The 22,760-nt window shown below is 42.7% G+C and overlaps 1 protein-coding gene and 1 long non-coding RNA gene across 10 annotated transcripts in view; one reads left to right on the forward strand and one right to left on the reverse strand.

Annotated features, from left to right (window-relative positions):
• Nucleotides 1-22,760, reverse strand: part of FILIP1 (filamin A interacting protein 1) — a 222,941-nt gene that overhangs the window by 40,168 nt on the left and 160,013 nt on the right. For all 9 annotated transcript variants that reach the window (XM_070225147.1, XM_070225144.1, XM_005596796.4 and 6 more), the window contains exon 4: nucleotides 17,008-17,186. In XM_070225147.1, the coding sequence (XP_070081248.1) occupies nucleotides 17,008-17,186 (179 nt within the window). The remainder of the gene's footprint in view (nucleotides 1-17,007; nucleotides 17,187-22,760) is intronic.
• LOC106782175 (uncharacterized) lies at nucleotides 191-15,024 on the forward strand. The gene is made up of 5 exons (XR_011422550.1): nucleotides 191-376; nucleotides 6,534-6,676; nucleotides 11,151-11,284; nucleotides 11,779-11,966; nucleotides 13,387-15,024. It is a non-coding gene; the product is annotated as an uncharacterized lncRNA (long non-coding RNA).

The raw sequence follows: 22,760 nt of genomic DNA on the forward strand, positions 1-22,760 counted from the left end.
GTGAATGTTGTGCAGAACAGCTTGGGACCACGAACGATGATGTCATTCCTCCCTTAGACCTTTATTATTGTGCAGATTTACTTTGTCTGTGGAAAGGGGTGGAGCTACCCGGGACCGGGGGAGAAAGCACCTCTTAAGAAGCAAAGCAAGTGAAAGGGAATTATGTTCTGGCACTGGGGAGGGGAAAGCTGGGGAGGAAGAATGAGATAAAGAAAAGATATGCATAAAATGCCGCGTGGGCCTCACGCCTGATTTTTCAAACTAGCTGAGCTCTATACAGTTCTATCTCACATGCGCTGGCGTTAACCAGGGACCCCCTAGAGACGCATCTCTGAGTCGACCCACAGGACGGACTCACGTTTCAACCAAAGTGCAGGTTAGTTTATGTTATCTACACGAACACACCACAGTGCGGGCTATAAAATGCCAACTACCCTTTAGTTTAAGGATTATTGTGCCTTAGAAGTTTTTTTTTTTTTTACCTAAATTTATTTCTTTCCTGAAAGTGTTTTGAAATGGCAAAAAAGTGCTGTCCACACAAAGCGGTGAATGCACTCAGCCAAATTTCAAGGAGCATCTGTATCATCATTCATACAAATGTTCTCAAAATCTGCCACTTTCAAACTAGTTTTCTCTCTTTTCTCTTTCTTTTCCTTGTTTCCTTCCTTCTTCCTTTCTTGAATGGGTCTGTGAGTGAGTGAGTGATAATTCAATCAAAAAGCCAGTAGGTAATTTAAAAGTTTCAGCATAATTTTTTCTAACCCATATACCTAGAATATGTATATCATTTATGTTAAGAAATTCCATTTTAATTACAGAATAAAAGCATAATATCAGATAAATTAGTCAAATTAACTTTAAAGTTAACAGAATCAAATGTTCGGAGAGTATTTTTAAGTCTTGAGATATCTTTCATGTTATATAAATACAAGGCACTATGTTATGACATAGAAAAGAATGTGAAGGAAAAGTAAGTTAAAGATAATTGCTTTCCTACGTCCGTAACGTTCACTCAGGCCTTCTGCTTTAAGAACACGTCTGTCTTTTTTAATGCGTGAACTTAGTTGCAGTTCTGCATAAATGTGTTTGATTATTGAGTTATTGTGGTAGAAGTTACGTAAAGCAGCATTCATGGTTGAGGTAAGATTACAGATACTGAACCAATTAGTTGTTGTTTTTGGTTCTTTGGAGGGGTTCTTTTTGCAGCTATTTTAATATGGATGGAAAAACTGAAATTCAAGAAAAAACTGCTGCTGCCACCTGCTGTGTGCGAGGCTGCACTGGTCTGGGGAAAAGGGACTTCTGGGCAATTAACAGACCCAAGATTGAATCTTGGCTTGGCACCTACTGGGTAGATAACCAAGAGGATGTTTTTTTTTGTTGGTTTTTGTTGTTGTTGTTTTGTTTTTTTCTGCTTTATTTCCCAAAACCCCTGGTACATAGTTGTATATCTTAGTTGCAGGTCCTTCTAGTTGTGGGATGTGGGACGCCGCCTCAACGTGGCCTGACGAGCGGTGCCATGTCCGAGCGGTGCCATGTCCGCGCCCAGAATCCGAACCCTGGGCTGCCGCAGCGGAGCGCGCGAACTTAACCACTCAGCCACGGAGCCGGCCCCCAAGAGGACGTTTTATAACTCCTCTGGTCTCAATTTACTCAGCTGTATAATAAGGATATGGATTTTAACTTGCAGGGTTGTTAGAAGAAATTAAGTAGGATGAGTCAAGGCCACAGAATCTGACACAGTGGACACACAATAAATAATATGTTTATACACAGTTTACTCATTTTGACGATGGTAGGCACTTTTCAAAAATAGAAATTTGTGGTCTAATTTTGACACAGACAATATAAACCCATATTGAAAGGGAGAATCAAGGGGTCAGAACTGATCGTCTAGTCAAGTGGAGTCTTGCACTCAGTCTGCTGCTGGTGATTCAAGCAAAAGTTATAGTCTCAGGGAGCATTACGTTCAAAATCACATCAAACCAATATCCAGACACTAATGATAATAGCAAGAGGAAATGGTTTATTACCTTTGAAAAATCTTTAAAACAAACACCATAAATGTCAATCACAGACATGTTTTTTCCTTCCTTGCTTAAAAAAAAAGACACATTCAAAATTAACTTAAAGTCCTGCTATTAAAACTCATTTAAAATAGCTGTATTTATCATAATTAATTAAGATTCATTGGCTAAATGACATACTTATTAGGAGCCTCTTGGAACCTAGAGGAGATGTTTAAATGGGTGATAGAGCCATCCTTAGAGTCACAGTAGCTATAATTATCCCGCTGTTAGATCCTGAAGGGCAAGGACCACATCTTTCTGTCTCCAGCAAGGATCTTGTATTCACTCATTCTTTTTTCTTAATTTCAGCTTTATTGAGGTATAATCAACCAAAAATTGTAAGATATTTAAAATGTACATGGTAGTGATTTGATATACATATACATTGTAACAGAATTCCCCCCTCTAGTTAATTAACACATTTATCACCTCACTTTTTTTTTTTTGGTGAGAACATTTAAGTTCTACTCTTTTAGCAAATTTCCATTATACAGTTCAGTCTTATCAACCATAGTCACCATGTTTCACATCAGCTTCTCAGACTTATTCGTCTTACAGCTGGAAGTTTGTACCCTTTTACCAACCTCTCCCTATTTACCTCACCCCCCACCCCCAGCCCCTGACAACCACTTTTCTACACTGTGTTTCTATAAGTTTGACATTTTTTTTTTTTGGTGAGGAAGAATGACCCTGAGCTAATCTCTGTTGCCAATCTTCCTCTCTTTGCTTGAGGAAGATTTGCCCTGAGCTAACGCTTGTGCTAATCTTCCTCAATTTTTTGTGTGTGGGATGCTGCCACAGCATGGCTTGATGAGTGGTATGTATGTCCATGCCCAGAATCCAAACCTGTAAACCCCAGGCTGCGAAGTGGAGCACACAAACTTAACCAACACACCACCAGGCTGGCCCCATTGACTTTTTTTTTCCCCACATATAAGTGATACCATGCAGTATTTGTCCTTCTCTGTCTGGCTTATCTCACTAAGCCTAATGGCTTCAATGTCGATCCATGCTGCCCCATATGGCAAGATTTCCTTCTTTCTCTTGGCTGAATAATATTCCATTGTATATATACACCACACCTTCTTTATTCATTCATCTGTTGGTGGACATTTAGGTTGTTTCCATATCTTGACTGTTGTGGATAATGCTGCAATGAATGTAGGAGTGCAGATATCTCTTTGATATCCTGTTTTTGTTTCCTTTGGGTATATACCCAGAAGTGAGATTGCTAAATGATATTGTATTTCTATTTTTAACTTCTTGAGGCGCCTCCATACTGTTTTCCATAGAGGCTGCACCGACTTCCATTCCCACCAGCAGTGCACAAGTGTTCCCTTTCCTCCACATCCTGGTCAACAGTTATTATCTCTTATATTTTTTATTATAACCAATCTAACAGGTGTGAGGTGACATCTCATGGTGGTTTTGATTTGCATTTCCCTGATGATTACTGCATTCACTCATTCTTAATTGGTTGCCCACCAAAGACCAGGCATTGTATTAGGCTTTAGGAATATGGTGTGAACAGGATAGACGAGGTCCATATACTGACAGAGCTCCCACTCCAGCTAGAAGTGCCCTGAGGAAAAAGAGCAGGGTGTTTTCAAGGGAGGTGACTGAGGGCAGGGTCCCTGCTCTATGAAGGCTTTCTCTAAGCTAGTGACATTTGAAGCTGAAGGATCAAAAGCAGCAGCCCTGCAAAGAGCAGAGGCAGGGGCCGCAGGGGCAAGCACTCTGCAGTGGGGATGAGTATGGGAGGTTCCAGGTCCAGAAAGAAGGCCAGTGTGACCAGAGCATGGAGAGCAGAGGAAGGAGCCATTCGAATGGCTGGAAGGGGTAATTGGTTAACATTTTGAAGTATCCTTATCAGGAGCATGTGCTCCAGAGGCAGCGCTGACAAGATACAAGGGCTTCAACGTGCACGAGAAGAGTTTCTAATTAGCATAAGGAACATTAGAAATTATTTTATTCATAAAATGAGTGATTCAAGACATGTGGCACCTCCATCCTTGTATACATGAGACACAAGAGCCTGGTGAGCCAGCAGCCTGGTGTCCTTAGGAGTGTGGCTCTAGACCCAGGCCTCCACTGGGTTCTTTGTCCCCCCAACACAGCAGAGGATTCCATCACCTGATTTAACCAGAAGATCAGCTGATCCTGCAGCTAGAATGTTGTTGCGTCTGCCTGATTGAACTTTTCACACCGGGAGCTTGTTGGCATGTCTAAAGGACAATGGGCCGAAACTTCACCAAGCTTACTAGTACTTCTTACTAATAGCTGTATGTGTAGCAAGATTCAGTTGGAGACTTGTTTTCATCGTGACATATCATTTGTCATGAGTTACCAATATTTTCCAATAAGATCTGACAATCAGAAAAAAACAAATTGACTTCGCCCAATTTGCCACCTCTTGGTAAGGCATTGGGTTTTGTTCTGAAGAATCTGATTATATGACTTAATACATAGAGAACGTACTTGAGGGCAGGAAGGACAAGAATGGAAACAAGATGTCTAAAGGAAGCTGTTGTCATAGCCCAGACAAGCAATATGATGGTAGCTTGATAAGACTTTATCTTGGGTGGCAAGGGTTCTGGAGGAAAATGTACAAATTCCAGATATAATTTGGAAGCAGAATCAATACAACTTTCTGGTGGTTACGTTTAGAAGGTTGAGAGAGAGAAGGATTAAGGATGAATGCTAGCATTTTAGTTTGAGGGAGTAGACGGAAGTACTGTTAACTGAAATAGACACAACTGGGAGGAACAGATTTTCAGGAAGTAACCAAGGGTTCCCATTTTGGACATATTAGCTTGAGAAGCCTATTAAACATCCAAATAGGCTGGTCAAGTATGGACATTCACTCAATTATCATTTACTCAATGAATTAAACAACCATTTTCATTTAAAAAGGATTAGTAATTTTCCTTTCCACATGTGACAAGAGAGGCTCTCCCTCTCAAACTTTTTGGCATGTATTCACTGAAATGTGTACTCCAATGTAATATAATGCACAGAGAAAGTATCATTGTGATTATGGGTCCCCAGGTCATGTCCTAAGTCCACTGTGGGTGGAGATCTTCTAAGATCGTAACTTCCTAGAGCCCTGGATCCTAGATACAGATTACCAGGCTCCCGTCATGCCTTAAGAAGCTAGTTGCCACTGAGCATCATGACCTGAATAAGCGGCTCTTAAAACCAAGTCTTCTCACAATTGCTCCTTATTCAAATTGACATGAAAAGAAGAGATAAAGAGGACATGTTTCCTGATCATTTCTGAGAAAGATCTAGCTTAGCAAATGGCAAGTGGGAAGTTGCTCGATGTGTGGGCAATCATTTGACTTGCCAATTCAACGTGCTTTCATCTCAGGAGACATTTTTTGCAGTAGAGGAGGTTGTGCTCCAGAACTTTGAGAAATGGATGCAGTAGGGGCTGGAGTGGGCAGGCGAGAGGAAGAAAGTCATAGGATACGCTAGAAGCCCTGCACTTGCATTCCTCAGCTGGGGCGAAAGAACATTGTTCCAGGATCTCTCCCTGGAGGTTTGGTAATGGTGTATTAAGTCTGGGCAGTAGTTCTGCACACAGTTATGCCTCCTTCCTTGGGAGAAACATAATCCAAAACTTCTCAAATGTTACAGATGCCAGAAGTCAGAGAAATCTGTGAGCAATAGAAAGCTGAGCAAATCAGAAAGCAGTGGAGGGAGGGATGGTGGGCGTAGATAAGTGGGTAAAGTAAGAATATTTCCATGATTAGGACACAGGATTTGGTGACATTGTAATAAATGACAAAGACTAGGGAGACCAAAGCATTTTTTGCTTCTAAGAGCACACTGGATGTGGAGCAGTCATAGCCCACCACTTCCAGTTTCCTTCACATTTCAGATCAGACACATGTACTTCCTTAAGCATTTAAGAATAAAATAAATAAAAGTAATTCTCAGTGAATTCCCATAAGACATTGGGAGCAATGCAGAAAATATAGAGAAAATCCTTAAGGTATAGCATTTCTAAACTTAAGAGGAAGGAGTTAAGATTCAATGAAGTTGACTTCTAGTTTGTTTGCAGTTGAAGCTCACATTTAGCACCTGAATACTATTTGAATAGTTTCTTGGTTAAGAGTTCACATGCCAGAGCTGAATACGTTACGCACTGAGCATGAAAGACCAAACCTTTGATTTATCTTTTCTTTTTTTTTTTTTAAAGATTGACACCTGAGCTAACATCTGTTGCCAATCTTTTTTTTTTCTTCTTCTCCCGAAAGCCCCCCAGTACATAGCTGTATATTCTAGTTGTAGGTCCTTCTGGTTGTGGCATGTGGGACACTGCCTCAGCATGCCCTGATGAGCAGCGCCATGTCCACACCCAGGATCCGAACCAGTGAAAGCCTGGGCTGCCAAAGCAGAGCGTGCGAACTTAACCACTCGGCCACGGGGCCGGCCCCTGATTAATCTTTTCTGTTCCAGCTTTTCACCAGCGTGAAGTACTTTCCAGACACAGGCATTCTTGGGAAAAAAGTGCACACTCAGTCAAGGAGCCAGAAAGGAGCAGACTCCAAACACTGAAAACACCACATTCCGCAGTTCCAGCTCCCTCTCTGGAGTCCAGGGTTTGTAATGCTAATCCGAGCATCTTCTTCCATCTTGGAAAAAAAGGAAAAATGTCACAGTAATGGAGTTATTCACTGTGGTGCTAAGAGACAACACATTTTCCAGCACTTTCCTTCTTAATTCTTTCTTGACATATGAATTTGTGCAAAAACATTTGCTTGGTATTTATTGTGGTGACAAACAGCTGGCAATTTAGGGCAGCATTCCCAAACTTTTTCATTCCAAAAGACTAATTTCACTTATTACTTTTCAATACCTGATTTTGTCCATGATGTTGGAAGAAACCATCAGCTCAATTAAAAACTCAATCCAACTACTTTGGAATTGGGGGACCAAAAATCCCCCCATTAGTTGTTGGAAATTTTCACTTTCTTTTTTTTGTTTTGAGGAAGATTAGCCCTGAGCTAACATCTGCTGCCAATCCTCCTCTTTTTGCTGAGGAAGCCTGGCCCTGAGCTAACATCCATGCCCATCTTCCTCTACTTTATATGTGGGATGCCTACCACAGCATGGTGTGCCAAGCAGTGCCATGTCTGCACCCGGGATCCGAACTGGCGAACCCCGGGCCGCCAAGAAACACAACGTGTACACTTAACGGCTGCGCCACCGGGCCGGCCCCCGAAATTTTCACTTTCAATGCAGTTGCTTTTGCAATCTGGATTCAGTTGTTTTATCTGGAACTGATCACTAATGCTTATAGTGATAAGTTAATATCACTAATGCTTAATAGATTAATTTAAAAAATCTATAGGAGACTTTGGTTTTGTATTTTCTGACATACAGAATGCCTGTCGGAATTGATCAGTTGCCTGGCATTCAAGTGCCCAGAGTACGTTTGATAGTATCAGTGTATTGGTAGATCAGGAAGAAGAAAAAAATATGAGTCACTACAAAGCACTAGTTACTCACTGTATTTTTGCCACTTGGGTAGACTCTGAAGCTGTAATTATTGACTCAAAATTTGCCTGTTAAAGTACCATAAAAGCTGGCCTGTTTGTTATTTGCTGATGATTTTCATTGTGTGTTTCTTAAAGCGCCCCATCTGCTCTAGTTCCTCAGGCTCTCTGATTAACGGTGAAAATAGGCATAAATTTTTATTTGCATACAAATGTGATATCAATCATAATCACTTTTTTATCCAAAAATTATAAGGCAAATCTGCACTAGACTTTCTAAATAACTGGATTTGTATCTGGACTCCACTCAAGAACCCACAATCCCTTCCGTGAAGAATGCATGCCTTCCATCAGCCCTCAGTGTGGTGCACGGTGCACTGTGAGGGCCAACTCATCAGACTGGCGTCTGTCCACGAGGAACGCAGTTTGTTTCCTGTGGCTGTTGGGAAAGACAATAATTACTCCCTAGGTTATTCTAACAAGTCAGTCCAAGTTGGGTTTGCTCTTTTATTCTTTTCAAGATATAAAATATGTTATGTCACTTCTTTTTAATTTATTAATTCTTTGAATATACAAAGTTATAGAAATACAGCAATTTATGACCTCAGCAGTTACTATAGCAGTTTTTGTTCCAAAGGATGCCTATAGTTAGCACATATTTTATTTCTCATAAATTTTATGTGGCTAAAAATCATAATATTGCTTTTTTTTTCGTAGAAAGGAGGTCATCGTTTTCCAGCTATATATTTCATAGTTATATTTTACTCTTCAAATATAATTTTTTTATCTCATAGGAGTTACCAGTTCTTTGAAAACCTAAAAAGTAAATGCTAAATCTCCCTTCAACATAAACCACAACTGTTATATTGATGGTTCTCGTGAAATGGTAGAAACAAGATCAGGCCAGAGAGAAACGACCCTGACTAAAATATGGTCAGTCGTCCCCCATGTTTAAAATAAATTACCTGTAGTATATATAAAAATGAGTAGAATAATGGCCATCAGTAAGGGTCCCAATTTTTCCCAAAGGATTTGGAATGCCGTCTTTAAATTTCCATAGCTACTATAATCTATTTTCAGAACTTCCACCAGCTCTATTGATCTGTCTATTCATTTACCAATACCACACTGTTTTACTTATTGTAGCTTTAAAATGAGTTTTTGTTTCTCAAAGAAAACTTTTCTATTACTTTTTGTTTTTAAAATTTGACTATTCTTGCTTTTTCATATTTGACTATGAAAAAATTCATATTTTTATATAAACTTTAGAATCGCTTCATTTAGTTCTCACACTTAAAAAAAAAATCCTGATGGTATTTTTATGAGGATCACATTAAACTCGCGAGTTAATATAAGGAGATGACATCTTTATGATGCGGAGTTCTCCAGTTCGAGAATATGGTAAGCCTTTCCATTGGTCTCAGTCTTTTTCATATCTCTAAGTAGCATTTAAAATTTCTCTTTATGTAGATCTTTCACATGCTTAAGTTTATTCCTAGTTAGTTTATATTTAATATAGTTTATATTATTTTGTCATTTGGAAACAGGAAAACTACTGATTTTTGGATATTGAGTCTATGTAGTTTTGTACTTTGCCAACTCACTTTACTGAATTCTCTAACTGTTTGCAGTAAGTTTTCTGTTTTCCTGAGTCTACCTACAAAGTCTAGTCTAATCTACATACAAAAACAACAACTCCAAAACAATAGAGGAGTTTACTTTTCCAATACATTGCACTCTTCTCAAAGTCTTAGTCTGATAAAACATAAATTGTGATTCAGTGAAGCTTGCATTGTTCTCCTCTTCGTGTTTGATACACAGGTGAGCAGAAGACACAGTCACTTTTAGGTATTACATGCCATGCCTTGTCGAAGGGGCTTTCTATTCATTATCTCACAAACATAAAGGACTCTGTGAGATCGGTACTGTTATCCCTGCTCTATAGACAAAGAAACCAAGAATGAGAGGGGTTAGAGCACCCCTCTCTACAGCTACAGACCAGTAAGTGGGAGTCAGGATTTGAATTCAGAGCTACCTGGCTCCAAAGGAAATGCAGGAGACTGAGTAAACAGCTGCCTCCTGGTTACAGATTTTGACGGTCTGGCACCATGGAGCTAGAGTAACCCAGGGGACAACATGACCACAGTTGAAGAGGTTACACTTAGCTCAGATGATCCTCTGAAGGTCACAAAACACTTATAAGCACACCATCAGTACTCTGGAACCAGCCGCAATACCACATTATTTCTCCTTTGCACACGTATGGATTATTTTACTAGTGAAGGAGGTACTAATTGCAAGCCTCAAATTCATGTGTGCAAGAAATACAATTATCTTCACTTTTCTGTATCTCATCATTTCTATTATGGGCTCCCTTTCCACTTTATCTTAGTTAATTCTGGGTAAGCTCAGTCCAGTCAGGTTTCCCTTGGTAAATTTAAAGACTCCTCAGTCAAGACAGGGTCTCCTGAGTTAAGTCTGGGGCGGCAGGACCCATTTCTGGAGTTGGGACCAAATTCTGGTCCCATCAGGGAGGTCATCTGGTAACCATCCTTTCACAGTGACATCCTCCCAGATGCCTACTGTGGTCTCTAGTGACAGGTGTCAATCTCCTCAGGTTGCTGATCCAAGTAGGTCACAGTTCCCTCCCCACATCCAGCCGTGCCTCAGCTATTCCCATGGCCTTTCAGGGACACGGGCAAAGACTAAATATTTTTCTAGAATTACAAGCTACTGAAGCTGTATCAAGCTCTCTCCAACTGGACATATCAGACACCAATTTTTACTCTATTTCTCCCAAATTATTAGAGGGAGAAGCACAGGTTTGCCATGCCCTTTGCTGTGAACTGAACTGTGTCCCCCAAATTCACATGTTGAAGCACTGACCCCTAGTGTGACTATATTCAGAGATCCAGCTTTTAGGAGGTGATAAAGGTTAAATGAAGTCATCGGGGAGAGAGCTGATCTGATAAGATTGGAGACCTTAGAAGAAAAGGCCTTAGAAGAGGATGTGTCTCTCTCCATGTGCCAGCACAGAGGAAAGGCCATGTGAGCACACAGCAAGAAGGGAGCTGTCTACCAGCCAGGAAGACAGGCCTCACCAAACCCAACCATTCTGGCAGCCTGACCTCAGACTTCCAGCCTCCAGAACTGTGAGGAAATAGAGTTGTGTTGTTTAAGCCACTGTATTTTGTTATGACAGCCCACGCGACTAAGCCATCCTTGGACTCTACCTAATAATGTCTTCACTCTCGAATTCTCCACACCACATCTCCCGAGGGTTTATGTTACTCTCCATCTTCCCTCTCCCCACTTCCCACCCCCTGCCCCATAAAGCTGAGAACAGAGCCTCTTCTTTTGCACTGCCTCCTCCCACAACATAGACCTCTCTTGCTTTCTTGCTTCTCTCTCAGAGAAGCATCTCATCTAAACAGGAAAAAAGATGGTGATAAAAATTGGATCCACTTGCTTACACGTTCTTTTTAAAGCTATATCTAGATCCTTGCTTCTGAAATCCAAAAGATAAGACCTTTGATTAATCAGAAAATTTTGTTGATCAGGTAACCTATTTTCCTAGGCATGGCTGTTATATTACTAAGACTCTGAAAAGTCTTAGATGAGAGACTGCTAACTCAATGAGCTTGAGAATGAAGATGCTATGAAGCTTGGGGAAATGATCACATCCACCCAACACCCAGCATTTTTGTACAGGTGGGATCTGGTGACCTGAATCTCAAGGGCATTTTTAATGGGCTTGTTCATATTTAATGCAGGGAGTGCCTAGTGAAGGATGAGTGACATGCTCCTAGTAGATACGTTAATATCCTGGGTCTTTTAAGAGGATTAACTCCTCTTCTAACTGCAAACTTCCAACCCTGGGAAGCTACCTTTTTGAGTCACTGATTGCCTGGTCCCTGGTTGTAAGATGTAGCATGACTTCCTTTACACTGTCCTCACCTACCCCATCCTGGAACCCAAACACCCAGGCTGTCACTAGGGGTAACCCTGCATCACCTCTGCCTCCTGCCTTTCAATCACGTTTTCTAGTAGGAAGTGGGATTTGCATATTGCAAGGGTAAGAGGAACTGGAAGGCGGAGTTTGATTCCAGGGCTCTTTCAGAAAATCAACTGTAAAACATATTCTTTCTGTGACTGAGTCTCTGAATTCTAATTCCTCTCCTTTCTTAAAAACTATCTATTCCCAGCAATTTTCTTGGCCGGTAGGACACTGACAGTAGGTGGCATATCTTGTGACCAAGTTAAGGTCTGTGAATTTAAATCCTGAATTTGCAACAGAATGGATGTGCAGTCCAAGAAGTCACTGGCCAACTTTCCAAGTCGTCTTGTCTTCCTCCACACAGTGGGGAAATGAAGTGTTCATTTTAATCAGAAGGTAAGAACTTGGAAATAGAAACGGTTATTATTATTCTTTTTTTTTTTACTGTAAACTCAAACATTGATTCTTCCAATTAACTGTTGGTAGTGACCTTGGTGGAAGGAACTTAACCTGTCTGCTTCCCCATCTGCCAAATAGGGATAGTAATTACGCATCATACAGTTTTATAAGAATCAAACAGGCTGCACATGTGTCCAGCACCCTGGGGAGGTTAATAACAGCTAACTCTGCTGTTGAACGGCATCTAGCAGAGTGCTAAGCCCAGAGAAGAGTCTCCATTGTTTCCTGCTGCTGTGTTCCACCGATTGATGACTTTCTGCTTGATAAAACTTGATCATTTACACATCATCAGCAATCTTTTCTGCAAAGTGCTTTATTGAGAAAAGTCCATTTTATTGCCATACTTTAGAGATAAGGCATCTAAATCGAAAAAGCTTCAGGATATTATGCCAGGGAACCAGATGTGAATCTTTTTCTGTAAAGTGGGCCAAGAATATTTCCCAGGTTCCCAGGGCAGCAGAGCCTGCTCTGACTGGTCATTCCCCGACATAGGCAAGTGTAATATCACAGCCTGACCCACCGGCCGGCGGGCCCATTGCCTTCACACTGACCTAGACAAACACCACCAAAACGGGGCTCCAGAGCGTCCCTCCATCCAAGCTCTGCTCCCGCATTCTCTGCTTCATGAGTTAGAGATTGCTCTTGAGATGCTGATTTGTATTTAAAAAAAAAAAGAACTTACACTTGGACGGCTTGCTGCAATATTACATGATGATGTAATTATTTATGTAGTCCCAGCTGAGCCTATAGAATCCAAAAGCTTTAAAATCTCTATCTACGGTTATAGGTTTAGACAGCACTCCCCTCTGTCAGTAACACACACACCAGCCCCTCAAATATTTAAGTTCCAGAACACTTTTTGATGTAACTGTGTTCTCTCTATTTTGACATTCTTGAAGCTTAAGATTAAAATCACAAGTCTTGTAGTTCAGACAGGGAATAAAGTATAAACTCCAAAGGTGATCTCATGTGCTCAGAATTATGCCTTTAAAGGTCAAGTTGACTTAAAATATGAACCAAACAGAATATAGCATTTAGAAAGGGAGCTTTTTTTACTCAGTCTTGATTAATGCAACGAGAAATATTTTCATCTTTATTATTAACAATGCGGGTTAAGCCAATGCATTTTTTTCATGATATTTCCTCTTTTTCATTTGGGAGTATGACTGTAAAAATAAATATGTGGTAAATGATAATAATAAATTATGATCACAGTCTGTCGACTTAGAATAAAGGAGGCCTCAGACAATATATTACCCATTTCAGGTACTTAATTTGTGGAGTTTTTATTCAAGATGAATTTAATAACTCCAGAAAGATGAAAAATAATTTCTGCTTCTCTTTTTCACACTTGCAGATTCTGGGTCAGTGGCCATAAGGAAGAGGTAGCTTGGAGGAGGGCCTTATTTAGCCCCCCATTACCATCATCAGCCTCCCAACGTAACTACCCCAAACAGAATGCAACCCAAGTAGAACACTGTGTGCTGTTCAAACAGGTCCCCACGCGGCTCCTCCCAACAGAGGCTGTCTCCAAGCTTCTGCTATCTTGACAGCGTAGAGACACCACTGGTTCTAATGTCTCTGTGTTCATATCCTCACGATAAACATCTTTCTGCCTTTTAAGATTTTGTGTCAGTTTGGACATAAGAGCATGGAGGTGGGGAGCCCACACACACAGAAAGCAGACATGAAACAAGCCGTTTTGCACAAGGGCCTCGTTTGCACAGAAGCGCTAGACCAGTGGTCGGCACCGTGATCTTAGTTGAGCTAAGCAATTTTTCCGGGCCTCAATTCCTCAACCTGCAGAACGAGGGACTTGAAAGGGCTGACCTCAAGAGTCCTCAGCAATGCTCAGAGCCTCGGGTTACTGCTTCATCAGACATCTCAATCTGGATTGCTTGTCAACACCTGCTACTGATCCTTTATCCCGGACCTCTTTTTGTCATCTTTCACTGCTTTTCCGGAGGTCGTGAGAAACCCTTCCAGAGCAGGATAATTACAGACAATGGAGCCTAGGGGCCACCGCCGTCAGGAGGGTCCTTTGGCTGTGCAGCGCTCCATCACCGCACCACACGACCGGCACGCCGCCTGGGTGGAGACAGCCTGCAAAGCCGCACCCTCGGGCGGACGATGGGCGAGGAGCAGCAGCACCCACTCAGGCTTATCTCAAGGCTCACGACCTTCCTTCCTTTCCTCCTGCTCGCAGTGGAAACAAAGGGAAACGTTTCCGGAGGCATGTTCTCGGCTCCTTTTCCCCCTCACAAAAGAGACCATTCCGGAGAAGGGGAAGGGAGTGGACAACAAAGAAGCCCACAGGGGCCGGGCACCGCCCGCACGAGGGCTCCGGAGGCGCGCGGAGTGCTGCGGAGGGACGGCGGGGGGACGGCCACGCCCGGGGCAGCACCCTGCCGGCCCCCAGGGGGACAGCTAATCAGGACCGCTTCCTTCGAAAGAGGATTTAGGGCGAAGCAGATGCCGCAGGGACGCCTCCAAAGGGCAGCAGGGAGTCCAGGCCTGACCTTTGAGAAAATCCTAAAGGCTTCACGGCCGCGGGAAGTGGGCGAGCGAGGCACGTGCACGTCTCAGCCGGCGGAGAAACTGAGCGCCGCTGACCTCGGGCGCCGGGCCGCGGGGCGGGGAATTTCGCCCGACGCCTCAGTGCGCGTGTGCCCAGGCGCCTGCGCACTGTGGGCACTCAGGGCACCGCCCTGGGAAGAAACGCCGACTGCAAAAATAGAAAGCACTGAAGTGTAACCTGTTCAGTCAAAAACACAATTTCAGGGACCGGCCTCGTGGACGAGTGGTTAAGTTCACGCGCCGCTGCGCCGGCCCAGGGTTCGGATCCTGGGCCCAGACGTGGCACCGCTCGTCAGGCCACGTTGAGGCTGCGTCCCATATGCCATAACTAGAAGGACCTGCAACTAAGATACACAGCTATGTACCAGGGGGGTTTGGGGAGATAAAGCAGAAAATAAAAAAAAATACTATTTCAAAACCTTAAAGTGGATTAATATTTTAAGTAAGAGTCAAGGGTCTTTTAGTGAATTCTTATCTAAAACATGAAAGTTTGGTAAGATAGCCCAGTGGTGCTGATCAAACTATCAAAAGCATCTTAAGATAATTTTTTTAAAATTTTACTTTGATCTTAAAAACCTACAGAGTACTTTGCTCAGGAGAAATGGTTTATGTAGTTGTTTTAGTAAAATTAAACAACTCCAAAAAGGGGGCAGGGATTGGACTCGTTCACCTAGAGGGAATCAACGTGAAGTCAGTCAACAAACACGTCTGGGACAGGCTCACTGTATAATGAGTATAAAAGTACTTCGGGAACTGTAAAGCTCTCCATCAGGCGTTAATATTTCAGTTACTCTCACAGAACACAAAAATTAGGAAAACAAGAAAGAAAAGGACACAGCCTGCGTAAGTACCGTCTCTCCATCCGCACACTTCGTTCAAAACAGCAAGTCTGTAAGGGAAGGTGGTGCTCAGGCATTTAGTTCAGGTGGGAAGTTGTCAAAAGAAGATATATTTGGTCTGGTTCTAAATAAAATAATCTGTAAAGTGATCTTGAAATGATTAATTCACACGTGTTCTTTAAAATTACTTGATTTTAGAGCTTTTACAAAGGCAATATCAGACAAGTTGCTGCTCTTTTTCCTGACCACATTCCAACAGGGCACCTACCCGGAGGGCTGCGGAGACGTGCGCAATTTATAGACAGTGGAACTTGGTTTGCAATATCTGTTCTTGAGTTTGGAAAGTTCACAGAGATTGAGGAGGTGGATTTTAACATCACTTTGGTTACCCCAAAAATGTCAAATTAGATCATCTGTTTGTTCAGACATGCAGCTGATAGGCCTTAGCTTACAGGAGCAGAAGACAGGCTTAAAGAAGCTGTCAGTTGACAGCGTTATGCAGACCACTCCAACCATCCTTCTCTTTTCCGTTTCTCCTTCCCCAAAGGATGTGCCAAGTCCAATAATAAGTAAACGTTACCAATAATTTTTAAAAACTTAACACAAACCTGTTCTGTTTCATGCTTTTATTTACTGTCTTATTGTGACAGCTTCTTCTTGTAAGTGAACTAATCCGGGAAAACTAGATCCCTTTTTGGTAACTAAACAGATAATGAAGCTGGGATTAGTAAAGCTGTTCCTAAGTGGCTCTTAATTTGCAAGCCCTAAACACGGAAGCAGACACACTTGGTAACTCAAAGCGTCAGATTCAATGTCATTGGTTTCAAAGATTGTGGAATTCACAGACACAAGCAATCAGCTGAGGGAAGGAAAGGAGAGAATAAGCTAAAAAGAAGACGTTGAAAAACTTGGGTAGTCTAGAAGAGCAATTACAAAGCTTTTCAGTTTGGAGTCCCTGCTTCAAATGTGGCAATCTCTGGTCTGGGAAAAACCCCCACAAGGATGGATATCAAGGCTCAACATGGTGAGTTTGTGTTTTGATTTTTACATTTTTTAAGAGTTACGCAACCCTTAGAAAGTTAAGAAGGTAGTCCTAGTCATTAAGTAATTTACGAAAACCAAATATTAAGATTTTCTACAGTGGCGTTAAGAATGAATAGGATTCATTTTACATGGTTAAGTTTAATAATTTGTATTCCTGAATAAGTGGATTTCAACCTCAAAGAGAAAAAGTAGATTATTCCCACTAGAAGGCAATCAGGAGAGAGGCTTTTCAAATGTAGGTGCTTCGTTGATCAAGTTCAAACATAAGCTCCCTGGGTTTGTTTCCAGTTTTGTGGTTTTATGGCTTTCAACACCCTAGCGGGAAAGTGGGATCCTACTTATATGCACCCCCAACATATTCGCGTTCATAACTCCAGGTAAAAGTCTGTCTCACTCTTTACAAACCATTCAGAAATGCGAATTAGACCCTGGGCACTGGTCCGTGGTGTCCCTGGACTGACTGCAGGGACAGAGGGGAGAGGGCTGCGGCCTCCACGGGCCGGTGGCACACGCGTTACCTCTCCCGCTCCTGCTCCAGCAGGCTGGTGAAGTCGTCGCTCTTGTTCATGTAGTCGGTGTGCTTGTGCTTCTCGTTCTCCAGCTCGTACACCGTGCGCCTGTGACACTTCTCCGCCAGCAGGAGCTGCTCCAGCATGCGTCGGTAGGTTTCTTTCTGTTTTTCCTCAAGTCTGTCCAGCTGAGTAAGCAAACATGGGGAAGTCCTTAATATTTTATTTCATTTGCGTGTGACTCTAAATAATTGGTTTTCATTGATCTAGTGATTTTTTACCTGACGGGGAGAACCTTCGAGTCTGGTATTCGCCACCATTTTCCCCATTCCGTCGTTTTCTCTAGGCCCTGGTTTATAAACCAGCCGTAATAAGGCGGCAGTAAATTGTGGCCTTCTGGCTTTTTTCTGTGAACATACACATGGTTCCTAAACTTTCAGAACAAACTCTTTCACTGGTTTAATGGGATGGCACAAAGCTCTATGCTCAAAACAGGAAGAGGATACCATCCCTGCTGATTCAAAGAAATTAAGAGCTCAGCTTGTACATGTGCCAGCTCCTCCCCTAGGAGGTAATTATCGTCATCACAATCTTTTTTTTAAGGCTTCCAGTTATGTACATTTCAAGGAAAGGTATATGAAGGACACACAGTCCTCTTTTTTTGAAAGATGCTAAATATAGGGAGAATTTCAGAACTTGTAGAAAGCACATCTCTTGGGCTAACAGAGACCTTAGCGCATCTCATTCCCGGGCACAAACCGGGCAGTTTGTGCCTCTGTGTCTGCCTGGCTCTCAGATCTTTAGGGGCTCATGCATTGATCACTCTTTCAGTCCCAAGGGCGCAGCACGGTGAGCACAACTAAGTAAGTGTTCAGTGAATGATGTTACCTCGGCCCGAACCTTACAGTATCAAAGGTCTCTATCCTCCTCTCCTCTTCAAACGGCAGTTCAGAGTTCCTCAACCTCAGCACTATTGTCATTTTAGGCCAGATAATTATTTATTTTGGGGGGGGGCTGTCCTGTGCATTGGTGGATGCTTAGCAGCATCCCTGGCCTCTGCCTCCTAGATGCCAGTAGTACTACCTCCAGTTGTAACAAAACTGTCCCCAGATGTTGCCAAATGTCCCCTGGAGGGAAAAATCACTGAGCCCCCTCTCCCAGCTGAGAAACCGCTGCCCTAGTTGAAACAGATCTATTTAAAATCCATTCTAGGCCTACCACCAGCTCCCTACCATCCAGTAGGGGGCTCCACAGGTGTCAGCATCAGAGCTGCCCCCCGGGCTTTCCCATGTTTGCCCCTCAGTCATAAGGAGGATGCGAGGTTCCCTCTCCAATTGTGTGATACCTTCACTGTGAATGAATCCTTTCTGGGGCCCACAATAACAGAGATACTGCCCCCCTAATCCTCAGTGCCTTCTGGCTGGATCTCCACTCACTTTGCCTAAGAAGAGGTGACCCGACAGCTGGTGGAGAAGCCCAGATTAACTGGTGGCTGATAATACTTGAGACCATCAGGGACTGGCAAATTGTGCTTTTATGTGTTGTGATAAATTTCTGTAGTCTTCAAGGAATAGTCTATACAAGAGATTTTCTCATTGGAATATCTCCCTATTACAAAATATTCTCCTGAAGAACTCACCCATCTTTCTACAAATGTGATTTTCACCATATATTCTGGATTGGTCAAGCACTGCTGAAACATCATATCATCATCAGAAATATAGGAGAAACTCTTTCCCTTTTTTAATCCTTCCCACTTTATCATAAAGTAGGGCCCTCCCTCCTCTTGAAAGTATTTGGAAGAGCAGCTTCTGCCTGTTTCTTCATACCCTCCTCGCTCCTTCCTGAGGAAGAGGGGTGACTTATTTGAAGGTTATATTTGGGATAGAGAACGGGCACAAGCAGTAAGATGGTACAGCGTGTCCTGAAGGCCCAAACTCTCCCTCACGTGGTTTCTCCAAAGCCTAAGAAGGACAGTAATAGAAAGTCCCGTGGTGGTGACTTATCTTTTTATACCAGTGATAAAGCTAAATGCTTTAAGTCACCTGCCAGACTCCTGCAGTTATGTCTCCATCCATGCAAGGGACTCTGGAGGGGAAGTGGGAGCATTCTTAATTAGATGGCTGACTGAGGTATCCAGAGAGAGAGACATTGTACGGGCATCTGGAGAAAAAACAGCCGATGTTGCTATTAAGTGTCCTGGGGCAGGCTTGGCTTTAGGATGTCGTGTCCCTGTGGGCCCTTGAGCTTGGCTATTCTCAGCAGCCACAGCTCTGAGGCGAGGCCTTGGAGTAGTTGCTGGGATCTCTGTGGGCAATGTCCACCTCACCTATACAGGCACCGCTTGACCTCAGCACTGATGGCATAGTCAGGAAGACAGCCTTTTGTCTCTTACTGCATATGAAGGATGCTAAGACATTGGTGTGTGCACTGCATTTTTCACACAGGACTGCAGACTCAGACTTTAAACTACGGAGAGAGGAAATTCCTCTTTAGCAAGAAAGCAGTAGTATATGAGGATCTAGCTTTCCATTTTAAATTCCAGAAGTGAGTACACAGGTAGCAATAGATCAGCTGTGCCAGACCCTGTTTCTTGTTGTTTTCTTTGGAACTGCATCCAGCTCTCAGGAGAGAACTGAGCTGGGCTAACCTCTTGGATCTATGTGGCTTGGACAGAGACTCTGAAGACCACTTCCCATAACTACGGGCTCTGTAGATCCATTAATCATGTGGACTGTGTCCATGACCTTTGTTTTTCAGGATCCAAACTGTGGCTCCACCATAGAGGAATGGTAGCTTTTATTAATGAATAGTGAAATTGAACTGGGCACCTCGGCCTTTGGAAATACAGCTCCCACTTGGACAGAGGTGGAAGGAAAATTGAATGAGATCATCATAACAGCAAAGGCCAAAATTTACTGAGGAAAGCGTGTACCTGGAAGTCTTATTCTAGTGAATCAAGTTGGTGGAGAAGTTGTTCGAGGACTTGAGATGGGGAGAAATTTCAGGATGTTTTAGACAAAAGGATCGTGGTTCAGGAAATAAATTTAGCTCGGTTATCAGCAGAGGGCTAATTGGAGAAGCATTAAGGAATTTAGGAAGAGAGAAATCTACATAACATTTCACTTGAGATAAATTGACTGTGGAGCTGGGGATTTTCTTGTATTTTTAAAATGTATGAGTATGAGGTTGGTATTATGATGATGGCATGAGCCCTAGTAATTCTTTAGACTTTGAAAACAAGTGGAATGGAGGGACTTCAGGGTATATTACTTCGACTTTGAAAATGCTTAAGATTCAGACCCCTCTGGCCGAGCTAAGCAGAATGAGAATTTGGGAAGAAAAAAAAACTGAAACATTAATTTCTTTGGACTTTCACGTAAGAATTATGAACTTTGATAGCCCAGGCTTTAATTTACAAGGAAGTTCAGGGGATTTAATATTTGCTGCTTAATTTCTCCCCAGATATTTGGCAAGGGGAGGGTCCACCACGCTGGGTTCACTGCTTAACCTCTCGGGGCTCTGGTGGACAACCTAGCCGGGCCCAGTGTTCTGTGGAAATGAGAATGAGCAGTGACTTTTTGGGCTGAGGTGCAGCATGGCTTCTAGGAACAGGAGCCAGACTATCCACTAGCGGTTCCAGCAGGCTCATGGAACAGCGATGTATTGGGATTCTTGCCTCACGAAGTGGGAAGCAGGACTCCTGCTCCTGGGTAACAAGAATTTGATTATTAAAAGACCGAAAATCACTAGATGGTGGAAGATAAATCTTTCCTCCTTCTAGCACTCTATTTCTATCTCACAAAGCAGGACTTCACCATTTTGCCAGTATTAGGAAGAGTAGCTTCTGTCTTTCTCTCTACCTCCTCACTCACTCCTCCCCAAGGGAGGGATAACTCTTCAGATTGTTGAGTTGAGGGGAGAAGGGAACCGGTAAGCATGGCCAGCTTAGCCAATTCCGAAAGGACAACCCACAGGGTGGGTGTTTTCTGCTCTGCTCCTCCATCCGGGCAGTGATTCTGGGTGAGTGTGCGTGCTCTGCAGACCTGCTTCTCGCTCGAGGGGTCATCCCAAGCTCTGACTTGGAGAAAAGAATGAGGAAACCCAAATGGTACCATTCATCCAAACTGAGCTCCCAATCCAGGTGGTTATAGTAATAACACATAAGTGATATTTCGACCTCCATATGTCTTTTACTCCTAAAATCCCTCCAAGTTTGGAACTAATTAGGGGTGTTAGCAATTATCACCCTCAAATTCCAGAAAATACTAATGGCTAATATTTGTTGAGTACCTAGGAAGTACCAGACACTGTATTAGGAGTTTTACAGGCATTGCTTCATTTCACATTTCATTGCTTCAAACACAACTCTGAGATGTGCACTGTTATTACTCCCACCTGGCAGATAAGGAAACTGAGGCATAAAGAGCTGAAGTGACTTGCCCAAAGCCACATGTAACCGTGGGTCTCAGACATGAAAGTGGATCCAGCCTATTGACTGCATCCTATCATATAATCATCTCTTAACATTTTAGGAAAAGATGCGAACAGAGCTTCAGTTTATCCTTGTTGCAGAAATTAGGAAACTATGGGACTGTCAGTCTGTTGTGAATATTGTCTAAAGCAAACCTCGTCAGAGATCTGTCAAACTGAGCTACTGCAAAGGGTTGACCTAAGTTAAAAGTTAAATGATAATAAATTGTTCAGACTTTTAATTTCTGTGTTCTTTCATTTATGATACAGTCATGCACCGCCTAACAACGTTTTGGTCAACAGCAGACTGCATACACAACAGTGGTCCCCTAAGATTATGTCGACAAAAATAATCCATAACCAATCTATAAATGAAAATTTAGGAGAGTTTATTCTGAGCTAAAATGTGAGGACCATGGCCCAGGGCCTTTCTTCCCGAAGGAAGAAAGGGCACCAAAGAAGTGGGGTGCACAGAGTGGTTATATACCCCCAAACAGGACGTTTCACATATAATTGAAATGTCCCTTTTACAATAGTTGCAAGACTGCTCTGTTGGCACAGCAATTGATGGAAACAACAGGTAGGCCTGCTGTCTTGGTGGACACAGCAGGGTGGCAGGTCTGTTGTCTCGAGCTGGGTGGTCACAGGTGAGCGCAGCAGTCCGTTCCTAGCCTAAGGAAAGATGCTTATCCTTAAGGAAATGCCAATGTAGCGGGAAGTTGCACCTTTATCTTAAGGCCATTTGTTCTTGCCATAGGAAATGTTTAAAGCAGATATACAATGCGTGCTCAACAGCCACAGTCAGGCCCTTTTGGAAAAAACAAAGTCAGGCTGAATTAGGTTTATACCAAATGGCTTCCTCATATACTCCAATACATCCTCTTGCTTGCCATTTCTATTTGTCAGTTAGTACCATATAGACCAGGTGCGTAGTAGGCTGTGTATGGCTAAACCATTTAGGTTTGTGTAAGTACAGTAGGGGAGGAAGAAATTTTCCTCTACCCTTCTAGGTTCTTCTGGCTGGCCTAAGAATTAAATTGACCTGAGACACATTAACAGGAGAAAAACAAAAATTTAACAACATGTGTACATGAAAGAAACCAAGGAAAACTGAGTAACTCACCAAAATGGCTGAAGCCCTCACCTCAAATACCATCCTCAGCTAAAGACAAAAGAAGATGTTGGGGGTAGGGAGAGTCAGGGACTTCAAAGGGAAGGAAGGCAATTCACAGGGAGGAGAAAAGGAGCAAACGTTTGGAAAATAAGTGTTTGGCCACAGAAACAGAAGA

The sequence above is a fragment of the Equus caballus genome, chromosome 10, assembly GCF_041296265.1.
Source record: "Equus caballus isolate H_3958 breed thoroughbred chromosome 10, TB-T2T, whole genome shotgun sequence".
NCBI classification, from domain to species: domain Eukaryota; kingdom Metazoa; phylum Chordata; class Mammalia; order Perissodactyla; family Equidae; genus Equus; species Equus caballus.